The sequence below is a fragment of the Podarcis gaigeae genome (assembly GCF_964106915.1).
Source record: "Podarcis gaigeae genome assembly, chromosome: 10".
Lineage (NCBI taxonomy): Eukaryota > Metazoa > Chordata > Lepidosauria > Squamata > Lacertidae > Podarcis > Podarcis gaigeae.
The window spans coordinates 30474512-30494465 of record NC_139686.1 but is presented as its reverse complement, the minus strand read 5'-3'; the positions used below and the strand labels follow the sequence as shown (position 1 = coordinate 30494465).

At 44.0% G+C, this 19954-nt stretch overlaps 1 protein-coding gene across 7 annotated transcripts in view; it reads right to left on the bottom strand.

The window, feature by feature from the left end:
- Nucleotides 1–946: 946 nt before the first annotated feature.
- CACNA1I (calcium voltage-gated channel subunit alpha1 I) overlaps nt 947–19954 on the bottom strand; it is a 376846-nt gene continuing 357838 nt past the window's right edge. For 4 of the 7 annotated variants that reach the window (XM_083701729.1, XM_083701730.1, XM_083701728.1 and 1 more), the window contains 6 exons: nt 19496–19816; nt 18770–18916; nt 13259–13378; nt 12283–12448; nt 9816–10012; nt 947–6803 (listed from right to left, as the gene is read on the bottom strand). In XM_083701729.1, the coding sequence (XP_083557855.1) occupies nt 6093–6803; nt 9816–10012; nt 12283–12448; nt 13259–13378; nt 18770–18916; nt 19496–19816 (1662 nt within the window). In that variant the 3' untranslated portion in view covers nt 947–6092. The remainder of the gene's footprint in view (nt 6804–9815; nt 10013–12282; nt 12449–13258; nt 13379–18769; nt 18917–19495; nt 19817–19954) is intronic. The other 3 variants (XM_083701731.1, XM_083701733.1, XM_083701734.1) reach the window with 3 other exon arrangements.

The following is a 19954-nucleotide window of genomic DNA, read 5'->3' as shown; positions in this document are numbered from 1 at the left end:
TTTGGTGGTTAGGCATTGGAATGTGTTGTTGGTGTTTCGGGGGGCAAGGTGTGGCCATCGCATTCCCTGACAGTTTTGGGTATTCCGCTAAAGGAATCCGGCGGTCGTGGATCCTGTCCGATGCCCGTGTGGCGGGGGGCCATGGCATGACCCTCGGTGACATCAGGAAGAGAGCCTATAGTTGGATTAGCATCAACAGGCTTTCCCTACTGGTGGCTAACCCCTCCTCAGACTCACCCCTCTACAAGTGGGTGGAGTCTAATGTTCCGTGGTCCAATGCCTAAGCCAATACCTTCTCCCATGCTGTAATCAATATAGTTGTGGCCTTTACCTTACCCATTAACCTTACATTCTGTGTCCACGTGTCTTTATTCCCCAAGCGGGGATCAGGTCCTCGAATCACAACCTGCTGTTTAAAGCTGAATTGGAACAAATGTAAATCTACAGAAAATTCGATTGAAATTTGTTATGATTCAGAGGCAAACAGTGGGTTTTCCTGGGGAAAGTGGCAGGGCAAACGAAAAACCTCTTGGACTTGTGTCTAGAAATCATTGGAGAAGCTAAAGTGTGGACAAGCTCTTGCAATGTAAAACTCCCACAATATTTCTGGATTATTATTTTTCTGGAGACATTAAGCTTCTCCTAGATTCCATGAGATTTCCAGAAGTGGATTTTACGTTGTCTGAAAGATCACATAAAATGCAGAAACCGACAGATAATAAACCATTGGGAAGATGCAATAATGTGGGTGCAGCCTAGGTAACTTTTATAATCAGTTCCTAGTCGTGATAATCAGCTGAAAAGGGTGGGCAACTCCCTCCTTTTGCTCCACTTGGCAGTGAAGTGGAGCAGTTGTTTTTTTAAAAAAAACATTTATTCTTGCTACCATACTGCAGAAACAACCTCTTGTGGGGAGAGCAGGAGAAATAACACCACACCACAGTCATTCTTGTCAAAAGGCAATACTTTAATGTTCAAAACTTTCTACACAAAGTGCATTTGTCTCCTGTGTTTTGTTTTGTTTCCTTCACTGGGGAGACTTTCCAATGAGACTTCCTTTCCTCCCTGTGCAGTTTCTGAGATAGACAAAATTCCTGCAGGCACAAGGGATCTGTGTCTTCCTGTGACTCCCCACTAAAGGGACTGGACAAGAGAGCCCCAGTGGAAAGGAGACCGACCAGGCATAAACAGACCTTCTCACATAATAGAGCAGAACCTTCACTCTAAGCCAGCATACAGAAATAACCTATTTTGTTGCATTTTATAACAACCCCACTCTCTGGGAAGAATAGATGTGTCGTCTTCTTTTTCAAAACCATTAGTGAATAATTAAAAGGGAGAGGCAAAATATTCTCTAAAGATAACCTAGTCCTTGGTTGCCATGGTAACACATTTTCCTAGGCCAAAAGCCTTTTCCTTTACTTGTAGAGAGAAATGAAAATGCAAGCGAGGAATCTGTTTTTGGGAAGGAAGGATGGGATTTTGTTGATAAGGTGTAGATGTCTGTGCTGTTATAAATTCAAGTTAAACATCAGAGCATTACATAACAGAAGCTGGCTGGGATTTCTATAGACACAAATTGGTGGCAGCACCTTCAGATAAATGAGGCATTGAATATTTCATAGAATGACGGCCAGGCGAGATTGTGGATTCATAGCTGGGATAACAGATTATAGTTTTTCCAACAGCATAGATTTTGTCTGTACCCAAACAATTCATCCAGATTAGTTGCCAGGTACACATACTAAATGGCTGAGTGTGCATTCTTTAGGGTGACTGTGTCATTTGAAGGGATATCAGAGAACACTGCTCTATTTGTCCTCTGAAGGACTGTGTAGTCAAGGTCTACTTTAAAGACAAAGAACAATGAGAAAGAGCAGGGCTTTTGAAGTTGCCTATCAATAGTTAACACCAGCAGAGCAGACCAAAGAGACACACAGTTCACCTGGTCAGTCTGCCTCCAGATTTGTATCTAAACATATAAATTGCCATATGCAAATTTTATGCAACTTTTTTTGGTGATGCATTAGGGGCCACCTGAGGACACTTATTTAGGAGGAAGGGACAACTGCTTTTATCATCAAATTAAACCTCCTAAGAAGGTGGGTCACCTTAGAAGGTTTGGGAAAGCACCTTCTCTGGTCATTGGCCAAGCCAGAAGCCCCCCAACAAAGACCCTCCTATTGTAAGGTTATGAAAAATGTGCAAACAAAAAACAAGCCCCTGAAATGTAAGGGCTCACAAGACAGAAACGGTTATCAAAATAACTGAAATGTATGAAGCAGAAAACCTGCTTGTGAACATGAGATGGCGCTTTCTCAAACATGACAACTGGAGACCCAGCCTAGAGAGTGGGAATTACTTCTAATTAAACATGCATAGAATCAGGCTCTAAGCAATGCAGGTTTGAACCCTGCTCTACTCTTTGATGGCGACCATTCTCAGGGCAGAACAACACTTTACAGTACAAACACAAGCGGGCCCAACACTAACACAGAGACAAACGGGTGGGCAAAGGAAGGGTTAAGCACCCCTTCTGAATTTCTCAGACTTTGCAGCCACTCTCAATACAAGGAAATTAAATTCCTAGCTGCTTTTCATGTCCACCTCTCCACTATTTAAGGCTACATTTGAAATAACTGCAGACAACATTATACACTGCATATATTGTCTTTGCGTGTGAGTGGGCTTTCTCTCTCCACATTTCAAGCATATCTAGGTACAATTTCATATATTCAATTCACACCATGACATTTTGGAATGATATTGTGAGTGTGCAGATGTGCATTGGGCTCCCCATTGAGTTTTGCAGGGATTTTCATAGGCAACATCCAATAGGAATGTAAAATCCCTACCTACTATTTTGGCAGGCAGTGTGAGGTCTACTGTGCCTCTGTTGGTGTTTGGTACGGGAGCTGATGTTGTCGTCTGACAGCTGTCCAAAAGCAAAAATGGCTGGAGATTCCCTGATGAACAGACTGAACTGGCCCCTGCACAATTTCGGCATGGGATGGGGATGATGAAGTTGATCAATTTCAGTCTCAGTCTCATTAAAATGTTTTGGTAGGGACTGCTTCCTTGCAGGGGAGTGTGTGTGATTTAAAGAGGGGCTGCCTTTTCTCTCCCCATGACAGTTTTATGCTTGAAAAAGAAAATAGGTGGGAAACATGCCACAAAATTCAGCACAAAATAAACATTTAAAATCAACACTGCTGTTATTGCTTTATTAACGCAGACCAGTGGCTTATCTGAAGAGGTGGGGATTTCAGAACTCTTAGGGGATCCCAGAGCATTAGACACACTGCTCAGTTCAGCTTCTTCACTCGCTAAGGAACATGTATTACTTTCCGAGATGTGATGTCATTGTCATTCCATCTCCATTTGGTATTTACTGCCTCATCAAATATAAAGAACAAAACAACTTTTTGACATACAGACCAGCAGTGCCCTTGCTTCTTACGTTACAGGGGGCTACAATCATGGCTCTTTAAAGGGCCTTGACCCTTGGCGCAAGCCCCAAAATTGCAGAAGGGGTCCACAGAGGTAGGTGTGGTCCACTCTATGCAGCAGAGGAAAGGTTTGCCCAGCTCTGAAAGCAAGCTCTCCTCCCTATGCACCTCTCCCCCTCCACCCCAATGGCATGTGCCTTTCAGCGAAGAGAAACATGGTAGCAGGAAAGGGGATCATTTCCTACTGTTGTTTTCCCAAAGCCCTTTAAGTTGGCTGCCAACTTTTCCACCAGTACCTGTAGATGTGCCATGAAACAGTGCTTCGATCTGCAGCTATAAGCAAGAGAGAGATTCCATCTCCATGATGGGAAAAGCTTCGCCTGCTGATTTCTGTGGATCATGCTTCTGCCAAAGGAGCCTTCCAGGTTGCTCCCACCCCTGGGTCAGTTGGCAACACTAAGTTGCATCGCTGAATGTCCTACCCCTGCCCTAAAACTGAATAATTAATAATAATAATAATATATGCTTTCCAGAAATCAGTCTTCCTAGCAGAGGGCTTGGCTAGTGGTAGAAAAGCAAGACTGGATACAAAGGCACCCTGAAAGGGGGATTGAATCACTGGGAATGAGTTACACGATAGAGAAAGAAACGGACCTCTCTGTTTTTTTGAGAACGATCCCTATGACTGAGCAGATTTCGTCTAACCAGCCACTATATCTAACCAGCAACGGGCCACCACCCTGGTGATCAATCCACCCTCTTTGCAAAGCACAGAAAAGGCAAGCAACAATCCTTTCAAACATTCACTGGTGAATAAATAACCCACTGTATTGCATATACACATACATTTACACACATGTACACAAACATACACACACTCACTCAAGGCCAAACTACATGTGACATTATACATGCAGTTTGGTGTTGTGTGTAACTTTTAAAGACCATAAATAGCTGATGTGGGGCCAAATCACGATGACTGACATTGCAGCACCTGGGGAAGCAGTTTAACTCTTTCCTCCTGCCCCCCTCAAGTTGCTATTTGGCATCAGAGGGAAGTGCTCATTGGAGCCAGTGGGGGGCTTCCTTCCTGTGGCAAAAAGCAGCTTGAGTGGGGCTGTCAGGGTTATGAAACAAGGGGAAAGGGTTAAAGCCGCCCTGCATGCATCGTGGTCCCAATCCATCCTGCTTCCTGCCTTTTAGCAGCAGCAGCTATTTAAAGTTTTTAAAAGATACATGCAATGCCAACCACAGCTGCAGTTTGGCCCTCTCCATCAACTTCTGCTGTCGTGGCCCAGAAAGGTGCAGACTGTTTTGAATTCTTATCTCATCTGACACAGTCCAAGAGCCACCACACTGAATTAGCATAGAAGGCCATAAAAAAGCATTAGGGAGGAACAAGGCTCACCTATCTTCCCTAGGATTATTCAGCGATAATTCCCCGTGTGTCAAAGTTATGAGTCCCAAACTGGAGACAACTAATGGCGCTTTACGCTTGAGGTTCGGCCTGCTTCTCTTACTCATTCTCTCGCGTTTCATTTTTATTCTTTCAATATATTTGTAAAAAATAACATACCTTTCTCTAGAGATGGTTTTTGCACCTTTGGGCTTCTAAAATAGACTCTTCAAAAGTACTGAGTGATAAAGAAAATAAACTCTACACCCCAAACCCCTTAACAGTACAGAATAGTTCCCCCCAAGCAGCTTGCTTTCTTAGATTTTTTTTTTTGCAAAAAGAAAAAAAAAAGATCAGTGAGAATCGGAGCATCCAGTAGTTGCCCTGTGACTTCTCGTTGTCACACGCACCCCTTTAAAAAAAAGCAAACCTGAATAGCCTCCAGTGCTCCATGGCCCCACAGTCGGCGCCGCAAGACCCTCAGAGTTCACATTTAAGAAATGGAGCCTTCATTGTCCTTGCCTGAGGAGCTCAGCTACACTGAGAGGACACAACCCCAGCTGAAGATTTAATGAGCATTTTCACATAGTCAGCTGTCCTTTGCTGCCCCGTCTCCCCCAAACAGCTGGACAATAGCTTTTGCACTATTACTATTTCCCAAATAGAAACATAGAGCAATATGATTTTCCTCAAAAGAGATTCCCAAACCCTTAAAACACAGCTTGGTTGCTGATTTCAGTCTGAAACAATCCCTCCCCCCAAAAACCCTGCCCTTTTCACGCTTAGCACTTTTCTGGAAGTCCTAAGCTCTCTGTAAAAAAAATAAATAAATCATTCTCTATATCTGTACATATATATTTGTCTATGTAGAGGAGTAAACGGCTGCCCCCAGGCTACTCCTTGGGCCAGAGGCTCTTCAGCCTCATCACCCAGAATTCTCTAGATTCCTATGCCCCACTGTCATCTTTGCAGAGGTGGTGGTCCCGTGCATGGGTAGGTGGGTGGGTGGGGGGTCCACATATTGCTTTCGCTCTCTCGTGTCTCTGAGGTATGGTACAAAAGTCTTTGTTTTCCACACATACACATACACACGCACGCACACTCACGCACACACACATATTTATATTTTGCGTGTCTGCTTGTTTCCTTCTCCACAGCTCCTGCGTTTGGAACTGTTTCGGAAACGGCAGCCAGCACACGCTCCCTTGTTCACACGACGCTCTTCCTCCCTGTCTTAGGGAGCTGCCTCATCTATTCCTCTTGCTGACTCCGCTCCCCAGCTGCAACTCGGAAGGAATTGGGGAGCTGTGGCCTGCAGTCTCAATCCTGTCCGAGCCCTCTGGTACGTTGCCCTCCCGCGGAGAGGGGCTGTTCTTGCAGAAGTCCGTCACCCACGAGGGCATGGATAAAAAACCCCTGGGGTCAACAGAGTAGAACTGCTTGCTGTCGGTTGCTGCAGAGCCCCGGGAGGAAGGGTTGGCATGGAGACTGCTGGTGCTGTTGCACTTCTTCACAAGCGCCAGACCTTGGGGCGGAGGGGGCGGCGAGAAGAGGGACGTCAGAGAGAGACTGCTGAGGGTCTCTGACTGCTCGCTGTTGTTGCCTCCGCCTCTCAGGCTGCTCCCTGCGCCCTCCTCGTCCGAAGGGTCCATGGAGTCATGGTAAGTGCAGCCGGGGCTGGTGCTCCCGCCGCTGCTGTGGCTCCGCTGGTGCCGGCTGATGTTCCGGAGAGTGAAGATCCCACGGCCCCTCAAGGTCTGCCTGCGGGAGGCAGGGGAAAGAGGCGCCACCAAGGCTTTTTTGGTGGCTGTGGCTGGCACTGGGCACAGTGCAACTGGGAGGTCCAGGGTGCACTGGGGCGAGTCACTGAGGTTTAAGCTGTCCTCCAGTGTGGTCTGCAAGCTGCCTTCCGAACTGTTGCTCCTGCAGTCTTCCAGGGAGGTGTCGCTCTCTGTGGTCTGCAGGGTCAAGAATCAACAACAGAAAGAAAGTGGTTGATGAGCAGTGATGCCTGCATTCCAGGGGGTTGGACTGGTGACCCCTCTGAGTTCCTTCCAACTCTACTGTCCTATGATTTGTCAGTTGTCATGCTATTGGGTGAGGGAGAGACTGGGGCATCAGCTGCAACTGGGGAATCAGTGGGAAGGTTAACAGGCAGTTCAATGCTGCCTGCCCCCAATTCACGTCTCTCCACCCTGAAGAAGGCACACTGGACACTGTTCCAGTTCTTAGCTGTCAATCAGCAGTATCTCCTGAAAACAGCAATGTGCAGCACCATCACAAGGACCACTGTTGGCCAAACATTAGGTAAAGGTGAAGGGACCCCTGACCATTAGGTCCAGTCGTGGCCGACTCTGGGGTTGCGGCGCTCATCTCGCTTTACTGGCCGAGGGAGCCAGCGTACAGCTTCTAGGTCATGTGGCCAGCATGACTAAGCTGCTTCTGGCAAACCAGAGCAGTGCACAGAAACGCCGTTTACCTTCCCGCCAGAGAGGTACCTATTCATCTACTTGCACTTTGATGTGCTTTCGAACTGCTAGGTTGGCAGGAGCAGGGACTGAGCAACGGGAGCTCACCCCGTCGTGGGGATTTGAACTGCCAACCTTCTGATCGGCAAGTCCTAGGCTCTGTGGTTTAACCCACAGCGCCACCCATGTGGATCAGACCAAATGCCATTAATGTCAGCACCCTAATTAAGCTATGTTTAATTAGAGCAGACCCACTGAAATTAATGAATGTGACCAAGTTAGATCCATTAATTACAATGGGTCTCCTCTGAGTAGAATGTAGTTGAGTGCCACCCACTCTCTAGCAGTGGACATCTACACGACAGGTGTTTTCTTGCTTGTTTCCAGAACCTGAGAGAGGGACACTACTTCTGAACATGGATGTCTATGTCTTTTCAGTCCTGCCTAGAAGACATTTGATGAATCTGTCTCCAGTTAATTAGCCTTTCATTTGAAAAAGCTATCAGAGATGGTGGTCAGCATCACAAGTTGTGGTAATGAATGGTATTAATTTTGCGCTTTGTGAAGAGATATTTCATTTTGACTCTAGTGCCAATCAATATCATTAGATGCCCTGCAAGTTCTATTATTATATAAGAGAGATACTTTTTTCTTTCCATGCTCTCTCTCAATTCTCCCCACACTGCTTTAAATTTTACACATCTCTTTCAGGCCACCCCCTTTTAATTATTGTTGTTTAGCTGGTCTGCCAACATGTCAATGCTATGTAAAAAGGGACTCTGGAGTGCTCTTGGCACATGTGTCCTTCATGTGCTCAAGAACAAAATTGTACATCCTCCAGCAATTGATTTCCATCTTAGAATGTGGGCTGCAACTAAGCGGCTGTAAAATAGCAGGACCTGGAAGAGAGGAGCCATGTCTGGGAGCAGGTCTCTCTTCCCCTCTTCACACAACCCTTCATTCCATAGCATATGAAGTGACTCCAATGTACATTAATTGTCCACAGCATTAGAATCAGGACAACAACAAGGCAGGTATGGGTTTAGTAGCAAAGTAAGGGAAACACACATAATCTTGGGGGATTATTTATGTCACTCAAGCACCCAGATAACTGGGGTCCATGTGGGGCATAGAAGTGATGCCAAGTGGGCACATCAATGTGCCCAATCGCTGCTGATCAAGAAAGACTCTTCCAGGCTAAAAAGAAAGGTACCCTGCCTCTCTCCAGGCCTCTTGCACATAGGGAATTTATACTCTCTGTGGGAGTAGCTTACATCTGAGAGCCTGGAGGGGAATAGGCCCCTGGTTAAAACTATGTGAGATGTGGACATGTCCTCCCTTGATTGGTAATGGACACACACCTTGATGTTTCCCCAACAGTACCTATAATAAAGGAGGATGAGGACTCAGAAGATCCTGTATGGATATTCCTGCACCTTGTTTGCAAGGTGTGCATGTGAGGTGGTTCGATCTTGGTATAAATATAGGGGGAAATAGGGAAGAGCATAGATGCTGCTGGATCCAGCCTAGTTCTCACAGTGGCCAACCATGTGCTCATGGGAAGCTCACAAGCAGAACCTGAGTGCAAGGGCACTCTCCCCACCTGTGGCTCCCAGCAACTTGCACTGAGAGCCTCTCATAGTGGTGGCTGAAAATTGCTATCATAACTAGTAGCTGTTGATAGCCTTATCCTTCACGACATTGCAAAATGGAAATTTTCCCTGATTGGGACAGGAGAGGACTATTATCCAGTCTGGGGCTGCAAAGTAAGGTTGGAATTCCACATTTCACTTCTGTGTCCTCAAAGTCAGGGCCAAGAGTCCAGTTTGCAGCGTTAAAGCTTTGGGCCTTGAGAATAGCCTGGAAAGTCACAATCTTAAGGTATAAATTAAGTAAACAAAAAACTCTTTTCCTTATCCACCTGCAGCTTTCCACTGCTCAGACTTGTTCTTCATTCACAGGTGTGTGCCATTGGAAGTTAGAGAGAAAAACACCTGAAATGAGGTGTGGCCAAGCTAGGGAAAAGCCTTTATACTAGGTTTATCTAATATTCAACCCCAATAATGTATATCTAGTTCTGAAGATCTCATCATTGCATGGATACCTAGTTTTATTAACCCCCCCACCCCAAGATAAAGACAATTCACAATACAGTGTGGAATTGTGACTATATCAACAAAGCACGGTCCTTGCGTCTGTGATGGAGCTGACACTAACTTCAAACATGAGCTCATTTTCCTTGAAGCTTTGCTCTGTGTCACTGATGAGATGCTAAAACAAGCAAATGGAAGAAGCCTGTCTTCCAGCAAATTCCTACAGAACCAAGTTGTTTGTGCGGAACACTCCCCCCCCCCACACACTTCCAGGTCAGAGTGCAAAATCTAAATGTGGCAGTCACCTCTTTTCCCACACAACATCTAACCCCCTCTACCTTAAGTCTATGAGAAGCTAAAATGTCTGGCAATGGACAGATGGAGGAATGGTGGTTGTAGGAGTCCTTACCTGGTGGATAAGTGAGCAGTGGACACCTGGAGATTGCAGAGACGCCCAGGAAGCTTGCAAAGAGATTTTTGGGAGGCTCTCTGGGCAGGAAGCTTTCTCCTGACTTGGTGGATTGGCAGAAACAGCTGGGACGAAAAACTCTGTTCGCAATGGTAACAGGGGATTGGATGCATCTGGAGAGAAGGGGGTGGGAGGACCTGACAGAGTCAAGGAGGAAAAAAATCAGCACTGTTCAAATCCGTTTCTACCCATGTCAGAAATCTGCAGGGTACATCCACATGTCACTTCTTTAATGAGGAAACACAGGCTATCAAACTTGATTTTTCTTGTAATGCTTTCTTCCTCCTTGCCATCTACTCGCTCTTTCTTCCCGGGTAGCCAGTACTGGAAGTACTCAGTCTGCACTTCACCCTCAGCCAGTACTTCCAGCCAGAACAGTAGCTAGCAGCCCTTTCGGATGGGTGAATATGTCACTTTCATTTTGTCTCATTTTTCCAATCTTTCCCAAAGTTCAGTTCTCTACATTTCTACATCAATTTGAGATTTTCTTTTTAAAAGTCCCGATGAAAATTCACAAGCTTCTTGTGTGAACTTCTAATACACACACTTTTATATACAATCTTGCCAGATGCACACATTTTTGCAAGGCAATTCCCCCTAATATACTGCATTTTTCTATGTTGTTTTTTTTACTAATATATGCATTTATATGAACACTTTACCCTAGTGTATACATTTTTGCACACATTACTTGGTTGGAGGACTGTACTGCAGAATTTGGAGGAGCACAAATTTTGAAGGCTTGAGTTTCAGCTCATGCATGGTGTCAGAGCTGCCCCTAGGTCCCAGCTCACAGAGGACCAACGCCAGGCTGTCGTTATGTACAAAAGTCTTTATTGAAGTTCAGTTTCCATTTCAAAGCCGCAGCGCGCAACTCTACGTCTTAAACCCTAGACCGGCGAAGCTCCGTCTGAATCTCCTCCCCTTCCACACCAGTTTAAGACTCTAGCCTTGCTCCACCTCTTCCTTAGCTCCTTCCTCCTCTGGGCCCTCCTGCCCGCTGGGGTTTCATCCTTTCTGGACTCTTCTGACGCTGACCCCCCTGATTCTTGCCCCTCCTTCCGGCGGGCTTTAGGACCTGGTTCCCTATCCGGGCTACCTGCTGTGCCGCTCGCCTGTACATTTGAACTTGGCGCGCGCGCACAGCCGGCAACCTTCCTCTTGACCGTTCCCCCGCTCTCCGATGGAGGCGTGGTCAATCCTGACTCATCTTCTCTCGCTGGTGGTGAATACGCTGGCCTCAATACCTGGGACTCCTCCCCCCCACTACGCTCTGGTGGGGAAGCTGGTCCTGATTTCCAACTGCTGCTCTGGGAGTCCCTGCTGGCCCCTTGCTTCTGGGGTGTCCCCCTTGGGGCCCCCCTCGCCCTGGCCACCGGCGCCCCCTTCTGTGAATCTTCCGATTCGCTGGAGAGGCTCATGGAATCTCTCGGGCTACTGTCATCTTCTCCTACGCTGCCCTCGGATTGCTCCCCCTCGCTCTCCATCTCCTCCCCTCCCTGCGCTCCCGCTGCGTCCCTGACACATGGTTTCTGAAAAGTGTGAATTCGATATGTTCACTTTTAAATGCAAACTGAATTGAATGCATTCTCTACTTCTAGCAGTACCTCTGTTCCAGCCATGTTTCTTCTCCCATTGCCCAATCTTCCCTGAGTAATCTATCAAGGGCAGATCAACCAACACCAAGAAAGAACAGAGCTGGTGATGTGAACAAAGCCTAATTCAGTACCCATTGGTGTGTCAGCATGAGAGCCTGTGGCAATGGTCAAGGACTGATCTTTACTTACAGGTTGGGCTTTACTTTGAAATCTTTTTGGCTTTAAAGGAGAGAGAAAGCCAGAGACAATTCTAGGATGACTAATCTCTGCTTTGCCATGAAGCTCACTGAGTGACCTTGAAAGAGTCAGTCTCTCTCACCCTAAACTACTGCATAGATCTGTTGGGAAAAACATACTACGTATGGTGCCCTGAGGTCATTGGAGAAAGGGTGAAACATAGAAATGAAACAATGAATTAAAAAACAAATAGTATTGCCAAGGCCAGGAGGCTGAATTTGCAAACTGAAGTTAAAAGATGTGCAGCTCACAGATGATGTTGGGAAGAAACAGTTTATACACTTAGATTTATGCAGCCAATCTTGCGATATATTTTGTCCTTGGCAACTGATGAAGTGGATTACATTGGCATTTCCCCCCTTCGGAATGGATGGAATGGGAAAGAGGATTGGGAAAATCAGTTAATTTATTTCCAAGTATGCAATTTGGAATTGATGAAACAGTGCATGCATTTGTAGTCAGCTTTCTGTAGCTGAGTACAATATGTATCTTAAAAAGTGGCCCTCGGAAGAACAAGGTATCTCTGCGTGGCACCATGGGATTGTCCAAAGGAGCACTAGGATATTGCCCACCTGGGTTGCTCTCGTTCTTCAGCCAAGACTGGACTGGACTGAAAGAGATTTTCTCCACTTCACACAAGTAGCTTTCTGGAGTTGGAGAAGCTTCCATATTTGTTAAAGGGAAGAGACATTCCTCCAAACCCACAATCCCTGTGGAGTTAGGACTGTCTTCACCATCCTAGATAAAAGAAAGACGTTTGCCTTGTAAAATTTCAAATTTATCCAAAAAATAGAAGAATAAAATCATTGTCAAATCCATTATTTCATCAATAAGAACATTTACAGCTTTATTCAAATACCTGCAGAATATGCCTGGGACACTAGAGCCCAGTTGCAAGAGGCATTAGCCACTGAGTTTGTGGGTAGCAAAAGGGATAATAATTTCTTACTTTCATCAAACAGTTCATCTCCCTATGCTACCCTGTCCTTGGGAATTTGCCTCCCCTTAACATCTCTAGTGCACTGACACTTATCCTACAATGATCACTAACTGGTAATCAATCAATCAATCAATCAATCAATCAATCACATCCATATCCCATTACGATATGAGTCATCTGCATCCAGACAAGTTATAGCTAGCAGACAAAGAAATGTATGAACATTTGCAATATCTTCTCTAAACCTATTTCCTCTTAGAAACCCACACCACTTGCTCTAGTCACACAAACACAGCTTACTAGCTTCATTTTCTGTCACACATATACCACTCCCTTCTATTGCTCTAGGTGCTCATATTCCAGACCCCAGGAAGAAACTTCAGTTTAAGGAAGGGTTGTATAAGTGCCTGTATACCTTAGTTATTATGAGAAGGTGGAGGGAGTGGAGGTCTCCCATCCAACTAAGTTTGTTGGCCATCACAGCCTCCTGCAAGTTTCCTAGTTTAATTACGTGTTGTATGAAGAAGTACTTTCTCTTATCTGGCCTGAAGCCCAGTGATTGTTTCAAAGGGGAATATATATCCACACAAACTCTTGGAAAGTTTTACCTTGGCCTCCTCCTCCTTAGGGCTTGGCTGATCGACACTGTTGTTGTCTCCATCGTCCCCAAGCAGGATGGAAGACTTATCAGAGTTGAGTGATAAGCCTTCCATTTCGGCCAGCTGAACCTGCAGTCAGAGGGGGTGGGGGAAAGCTATCACACATCACAGATAGATTCTATCGCTCAACCAGTCACATTGCTTTAAGAAATGGTTCGATGACAAGGAGGAAGACCACACATGAGGTTTATGGAGTCCTAACCCAATTCTGCATACAATGAAATAAATTGTTTCTGGAGAGAAAAGAACAGAAAAAGAGAGAACAAAGTAGTCACTGGCATTTCTCATGGACCATTTTAGCTGCAGTACATTCACTATCAACATCTTCTTGGGTTGGAATGCAGAGAGAAGGTGTTTTGTTCAGCCCTAATGATTTTGGCTCCGTGATTCTGGATGCAACTGATTCCATACCGGTGGAGGAAAGACAGGGGGATTCTCCAGACAGAGCCTATCCCAGAGACCAGTTGAGGAAAGGACACCCTTGTTTGAGGATAGAAGAACCTGTTCCAGTCAAACAGGATGATAATAGGGACGCCTTCATTCCAGCAACAGTAACCATGTTTCATGCAATCCATATCAATATCATGCAGCTGAGCAACTCCTCCAGCTATTTCCTTCTGGATTCCCTGCTTATTTTTCTTATTTTTCTTTTTCTAATTCCAGAATACTAAGATGGAACTAAAAAAAAAAAATCACCCTACTCTCTTTTCTCATTCTACCCCCTCTCCTGTTTTCCCACTTGTTGCTTTTATTTAACTTTATAAAGGAATCTTCCTTGTTTTCAAGTCTTTGCTCCTATGTCTTTAGCTCTTGTTTCTTTCCACCATAACTTTCCACCTTGACATCTTCTCCCCATCTTCTCCCATTTCATTCATTGGATTAGTTTTTCCTCGTTATTTTCCCTCTGATTCAGCCTACATAGCTCTATCTTCAATTTCAAAAGGCAGCACTGGCCTCTAGAGAACTTCTACTAATCTAGTATGGCATTTGATCTTTTCTGGTTGCGTATCATCTCCGTGATCTTGACCTAGTTTGCAGGGCTCCTCGGGCAAGGTCTTTGCTTTCCTGTGTTTGTGTAGAACTGCGTGTGCATGTTGTGTTTGTAAATAGTGACGAATGATGATATGGAGAGCTGATGGCTTTGGACAGGAAGTATAGCAGAATCAGTGGCAGTGCCATGTTAGGACTCCTTCAGACCAATACCTCATTGGAAATGAATGGAAGATATGCCTGAAGTAGATTTCCAAAAAGGTAATCCACCATCATGATGTAATCCAGCAAACGGACACAATGACGGCAATCTTCGTAGCACTAACACAACGGTACTTCCATGGAAGCTATCTACTGAACTACTCAGGTTAGAGCATTGTGGGCACAATCCAGTGCATCATCTTGTGTGCTTAAATCCTGCGGTGTCAATGGGATTTATGCATTGCGTGCTGGATTGTGCCCAATGCTATGCAAAATGTAGTATAACCACCACCAATGATCCAAACATTGAGAAAAGAAAAGAAAGGAAAGGAAAACCACAATTACACCACGTCAACACACAACACAACTATCTACACACAATATCTACACACAAAAAGGAAACACAGCCTTTGTTTGAACTGTTCATCTAATGAGTTTCATCAACTATCACACACATAACTGAAGTTCATATCAAAACACCCTCAACTCTGCACCTCTGGGAACACTGATATATTACATCTGCAAAAGACTGTAAAAGTAACCCTTCCTGATTTGTGGCTTTCAAAAATACCCTGGGATTACAAATGCTAGAACAGTTAATATTTGCTGTACTGCTGCTTTGCAAGAAGTGACAATCTTTTCCACTGAAATCCAGCACAAAAAGAAGCACCTAACAAATTCATAAAGAGGAAAAACATTCTGCTCAGAGCTTCAATTCTCCATTATGTGTTGACAGATCATGTGATGCCAATTAAATACTCAATGAGTCTATGATTCTATGTGCCACCAGTACAAATTGCTAGATATATGCAAACCTCATAGAGACAGATAATGAAATTAGACTAATGTCATGAAAGGAGCAATGATGTTAGTATGGTGAGAAAATGTCTTACATTTTAAAATTCTAGCCTAGACTACAGAATACTTACACATTATTTTAAAAAGAAAAGAGTTACTGCAACATCCCCATATGCTTTTCTATCTGGTTTTTTAATGGTGTGGGAATAAAAATATTGTTTCTATTTATTTACAGTGAGTGTTTTTGAAATACTTAATTTCGATACTACAATTTATACACATTACACTTGTTGGGAGGAATCTATTTAAAACTAGAGTTAGGATTTTCATGCTATACTCTCAAATGTTTATATGTTTTGAACAATAAAAATTTCTTAGTGCTTTGAGAATTAAAATATCAGTTTGATTTTAAGGTGGACAAACCCTGGAATAATTTCTGTTATTTCTCTCTCTGTATTATCTTTTATTGCCTAAAAATGTATTGGACTAAAATGCAACATAATTTGAACATGATTCTATGAAAAGGAAACATCATAATTAAAATATTCTATTGTAAACAGGGCTTCTTAAAATAATAAAAATTAGGGTTTCATGCATCAATCCTACAAGATGCCCAGCCTTTTGACCACAGCAAATGAAAAATGCAATGGCCACCATCATCCATGTAGTTCATTTAGCTGGCAAAGTCTAGTGGTTTATGGAACATAAAGGGGAGATTTGGGCACAATCCATTCATCCAGTCACTCTGAAACAAATGGAAGTGACACAAGAGTGCTACTTTGCTCTTATGGAGTTCTGAGTCATTTCAAATTTGTGTCTTGCCCAGGAGAGCTTCCCAGTCTATTTTGCCCTTGATCAGGATCCCATTCAACTTTGCTTAGAGCCATTCCTGACATCACACTTTTATAATGTTTTGAAAATGCTTGCAGGGGAATGGCTGGAACGATATGCATCTCTAAAGTGGAAGTGGTCAGACGCAGATTTAAAATGTATGAATGGCCAAGCAGGTCCCAGGAATATTGCCAGGTATTTCTCAGATTTACATCTGTTTCCAGAGCGTAAAACATCACTTTCCTGGAAATTTTCAGGCCGCTTTCCTTTATGCATAGTTGAAATACATGTAAGGAATGGGTTGTGCATTTGTGGAAGCAATCCACAGACTTCCCTAGTTCAGTTACAGTGGTACCTTGGGTTACATACGCTTCAGGTTACATACGCTTCAGGTTACAGACTCCGCTAACCCAGAAATAGTACCTCGGGTTAAGAACTTTGCTTCAGGATGAGAACAGAAATCATGCTCTGGTGGCGCAGTGGCAGCTGGAGGCCCCATTAGCTAAAGTGGTGCTTCAAGTTAAGAACAGTTTCAGGTTAAGTACGGACCTCCGGAACGAATTAAGTACTTAACCCAAGGTACCACTGTACTTGTTTTCAGATGGTGCCCCAGAGCAACAGAAATTCTAATCCACAGTTTCTGGGACTACGTCAAGCTCCTTACTGGGGTCAAATAACCTAATGGATGTGGTTCATTAATTGTAAGCTTCTGGGTCATTCTGAAGCATCCACTGGACTAAACATTGTAGCTGAGAGTTAAAGGGATACTTTGCTAGGTCAGCATGACTACTTATAGCACAATCCTAAACATGCTTAGGACAAGACATGCCTTACAAGTCCTATTAAAATTCAATTTGGCTTACAGATACCTGGATGTTTCAGGAGGCTTTTGGGTTCTCAGATGGTTCACCATTTAAAAAATATTACTACCCCAGGCAACTGCTGATTTGTTTCTGCAACTCAGGCCAGCACTTGATTTCAAATATTTATGACTGGAAATATATGGGAATAAGCCAGATAATGTTAAGGAATGCCCCTTATGCTTCACTTTTCTTACATGAAGAAGATCTCCTTGGAGGAAATATGGATCTGAAATGTGGTGCACATTATCATTACTATTGGCCACAAGTACAATGATTTGGTGCCTGTGCATTTGCTTCTTTTCTCCATGAAAAACACTCTTAATACATGTAAAACTTTTTAGTGCGCACACACTTCCCTACATAGAGATTAGCAGGAAACAAATAATGTTAAAAAAAAAAGACACTGAGTTATATAGAAATCAAACTAAATGCACATTTAAACATTTTATTACTACGGGACTTGAGAGTGCAGAGTTTTCTCTGGCTTGTGTGCTATTCTGTAGTTATTATCAATGTCTTGAATAGGCACATTAAAGTTTGTATATATGTATATGATTTCCCCTCTCCCCTTTTTACTCCAGCAGCAGTGCACTAACAAATTGAAGGGGATGGATTACTGGAGCTAAAATTAAAGGATGCATATTTTTTGTTTACAGTCTCAGGGGCTCACTCAATCCAGACCTAGGATACTGAGTTCTATGATTCTCTATAAGCTTGATTATTCATTTTATGGTGTTTATGGTAATGTACTTATTCATTTTATGGTCTTGTTGTAATGTACTTTTTAATACAAAACAAAAGTTTTGGCCGCTAATGATCAAGAAGATACAAATGTAGTGTGTTGTTAATATATATATAAAATCTAGTATGTATATCTAGTATATGGAGCCAATCTGACTTCTTAGATATGATAGTAAACTACTACTGATAATCTTTGCTCACAGGTCAAAGACTTCTCAAACTCTTTGAAATCAATGCAACTAAGACATTTAAATTAAATGGAGAGAAATGACAGTGGATGGTTATGGTACCTGCAAGAATGACATGAGTTTCTTGACATCTCCCTGACCATTTCTGTAGCAGCTACCTCCATCAGTTGCTAACACCTAGAGTCAAAATCTTATTTCTCCCATTGTAGCCTCTTTCTATGTCTTCCAGCAGCAATTTTAATCATACACCAAAGGGTCCACAATAAGCCATTTGCCAACAAGACGAACAGACAAAGTGAGGATTAACCAATATCTTCATGTTTTAAAAATGGATTTTACTTATGAACTACACTTTCATTGGAAATTTTGCTCCACAGAAACCAGAAGATATTTAATACTGAACAACATGCCTAAGTCTCATCAGCTTAAATGGAAAACTGAAGAGTAGAACTGGGCTTAAAACTGATCAGGCAAATGCCTTGTTGAACTGATAGCTGAACCTTGAAACAGTGAGACAATACAGCGTCTACAACCTATTTTCTCCTAGTGAAAAATTGAACTCTGCCTCCATGATTTCTCCTTGCTCTGTCTATCTACCTATACTTTTCTGCCAGCCTCATTGGTCCAGCTGTCTCTTCATTCAGCCTTCTGCTGATACAAATATGCATTTCCTCCTGACAAGGACTTCACTTCAAGAACGCACTTCAGTAACAAAACTCAAAGCTTCAAGTCTAAGTCACCTATCACCAGGAGACCATCCCAGGGAGATCTCAAAGGCCTCAGGGTGTGCGGGTGTGTTCTCGCACGTGTGGGGGGGTCCCCCTCCCATATCCTCGCACGCAGGTTACCTCTTGCTTGTCATGGTTACACTTCTCGCACATGGCCGGCGAGGAGTAATGATGGAAGACGGAGCCCGATAGGTTATCGATGATCATTAACTCCCCGTCGAAGGAGTCCTTAATAATTAAAGAGACACTGTCCAGCCATAAGTTCTCCTAGGGGACAAGAAAGGGGGAGGATGGGAGAAATAATTTTAAGAATTCCAAGTTTTTGTTTGTTTCAGTGTTCTTCTGTGTGAGTATATCCAGAAGGCTAAAAGAGGTTGTATGGCCTTACAAAATGCAAGTAAAGTAGGCAGAATGTGGCCCTGCTTGATGATGTAAAAGGGAGGGGCTCATATGACTAAATGGCCATGTGTAGAGAGGCACCACAGAAGCTTCATGTCCAAGGCTGCAAGTGTTCCTCAACCTTGCCCTGCAGTACCCCTTGTGCTTTGCTAACACACCTCCACACACACACTTAAATCCCTTCTCAATCCAGTTTGAACTCCTCAAAGAACTCTGGTCTCAGTTCTACAGAGCACCCTTTGCTGTTCCAAGTTCTGGCTCCATGTGACTGCCAATTCGTCCAAACACCCATCCTAGAACTGAATGCCGGCCGGCCATATAGTTATAGACACACCTTTTTCCACCATCAGGTTCTGCAACCACCTAAGCTGCCCTTCTCCTACCCACATCAATGTGCCAAAGTCTTGCAATTAAGCAACACAACAACAACCAAACACCGCCACCTACCTGTGCAGGAGAGTAACATGCCATGCACAGCTGTCCTCCAGGATCCAATCTCCCACCTCCTCCATCGTGTCCAGCACTCGGTGAACCACAGTTACGGGAGCAGAGGCCGTGGGCCATCTCCAGCTCAATCTCAGCATCCATTTCTGCATCCTCTTGTGCTTCCTTGTTGCTGTCGTCCAGGTGTTTCATAAGCACAGCTACTACTACATTGATGAGGACAAACTGGGCGGTGAGCACGAAGCTGACAAAGTAGAGTGGCGAGATGAACTGCAGGTTGCTGAGACAGCTCCGGTCGTCATGAGTGCATTCACGCAGTGTGTCCTTGAGGAACATGTTAGGCCGCAAATGAGGAAGAAAACACCCTCAAAGAAAACCAAACAGAAACCCCACAACACATACACATACACATACAGAGAGAAAGAAGAGAGAAAAGGCTGAAGTAATGAATGCAAATGTGGT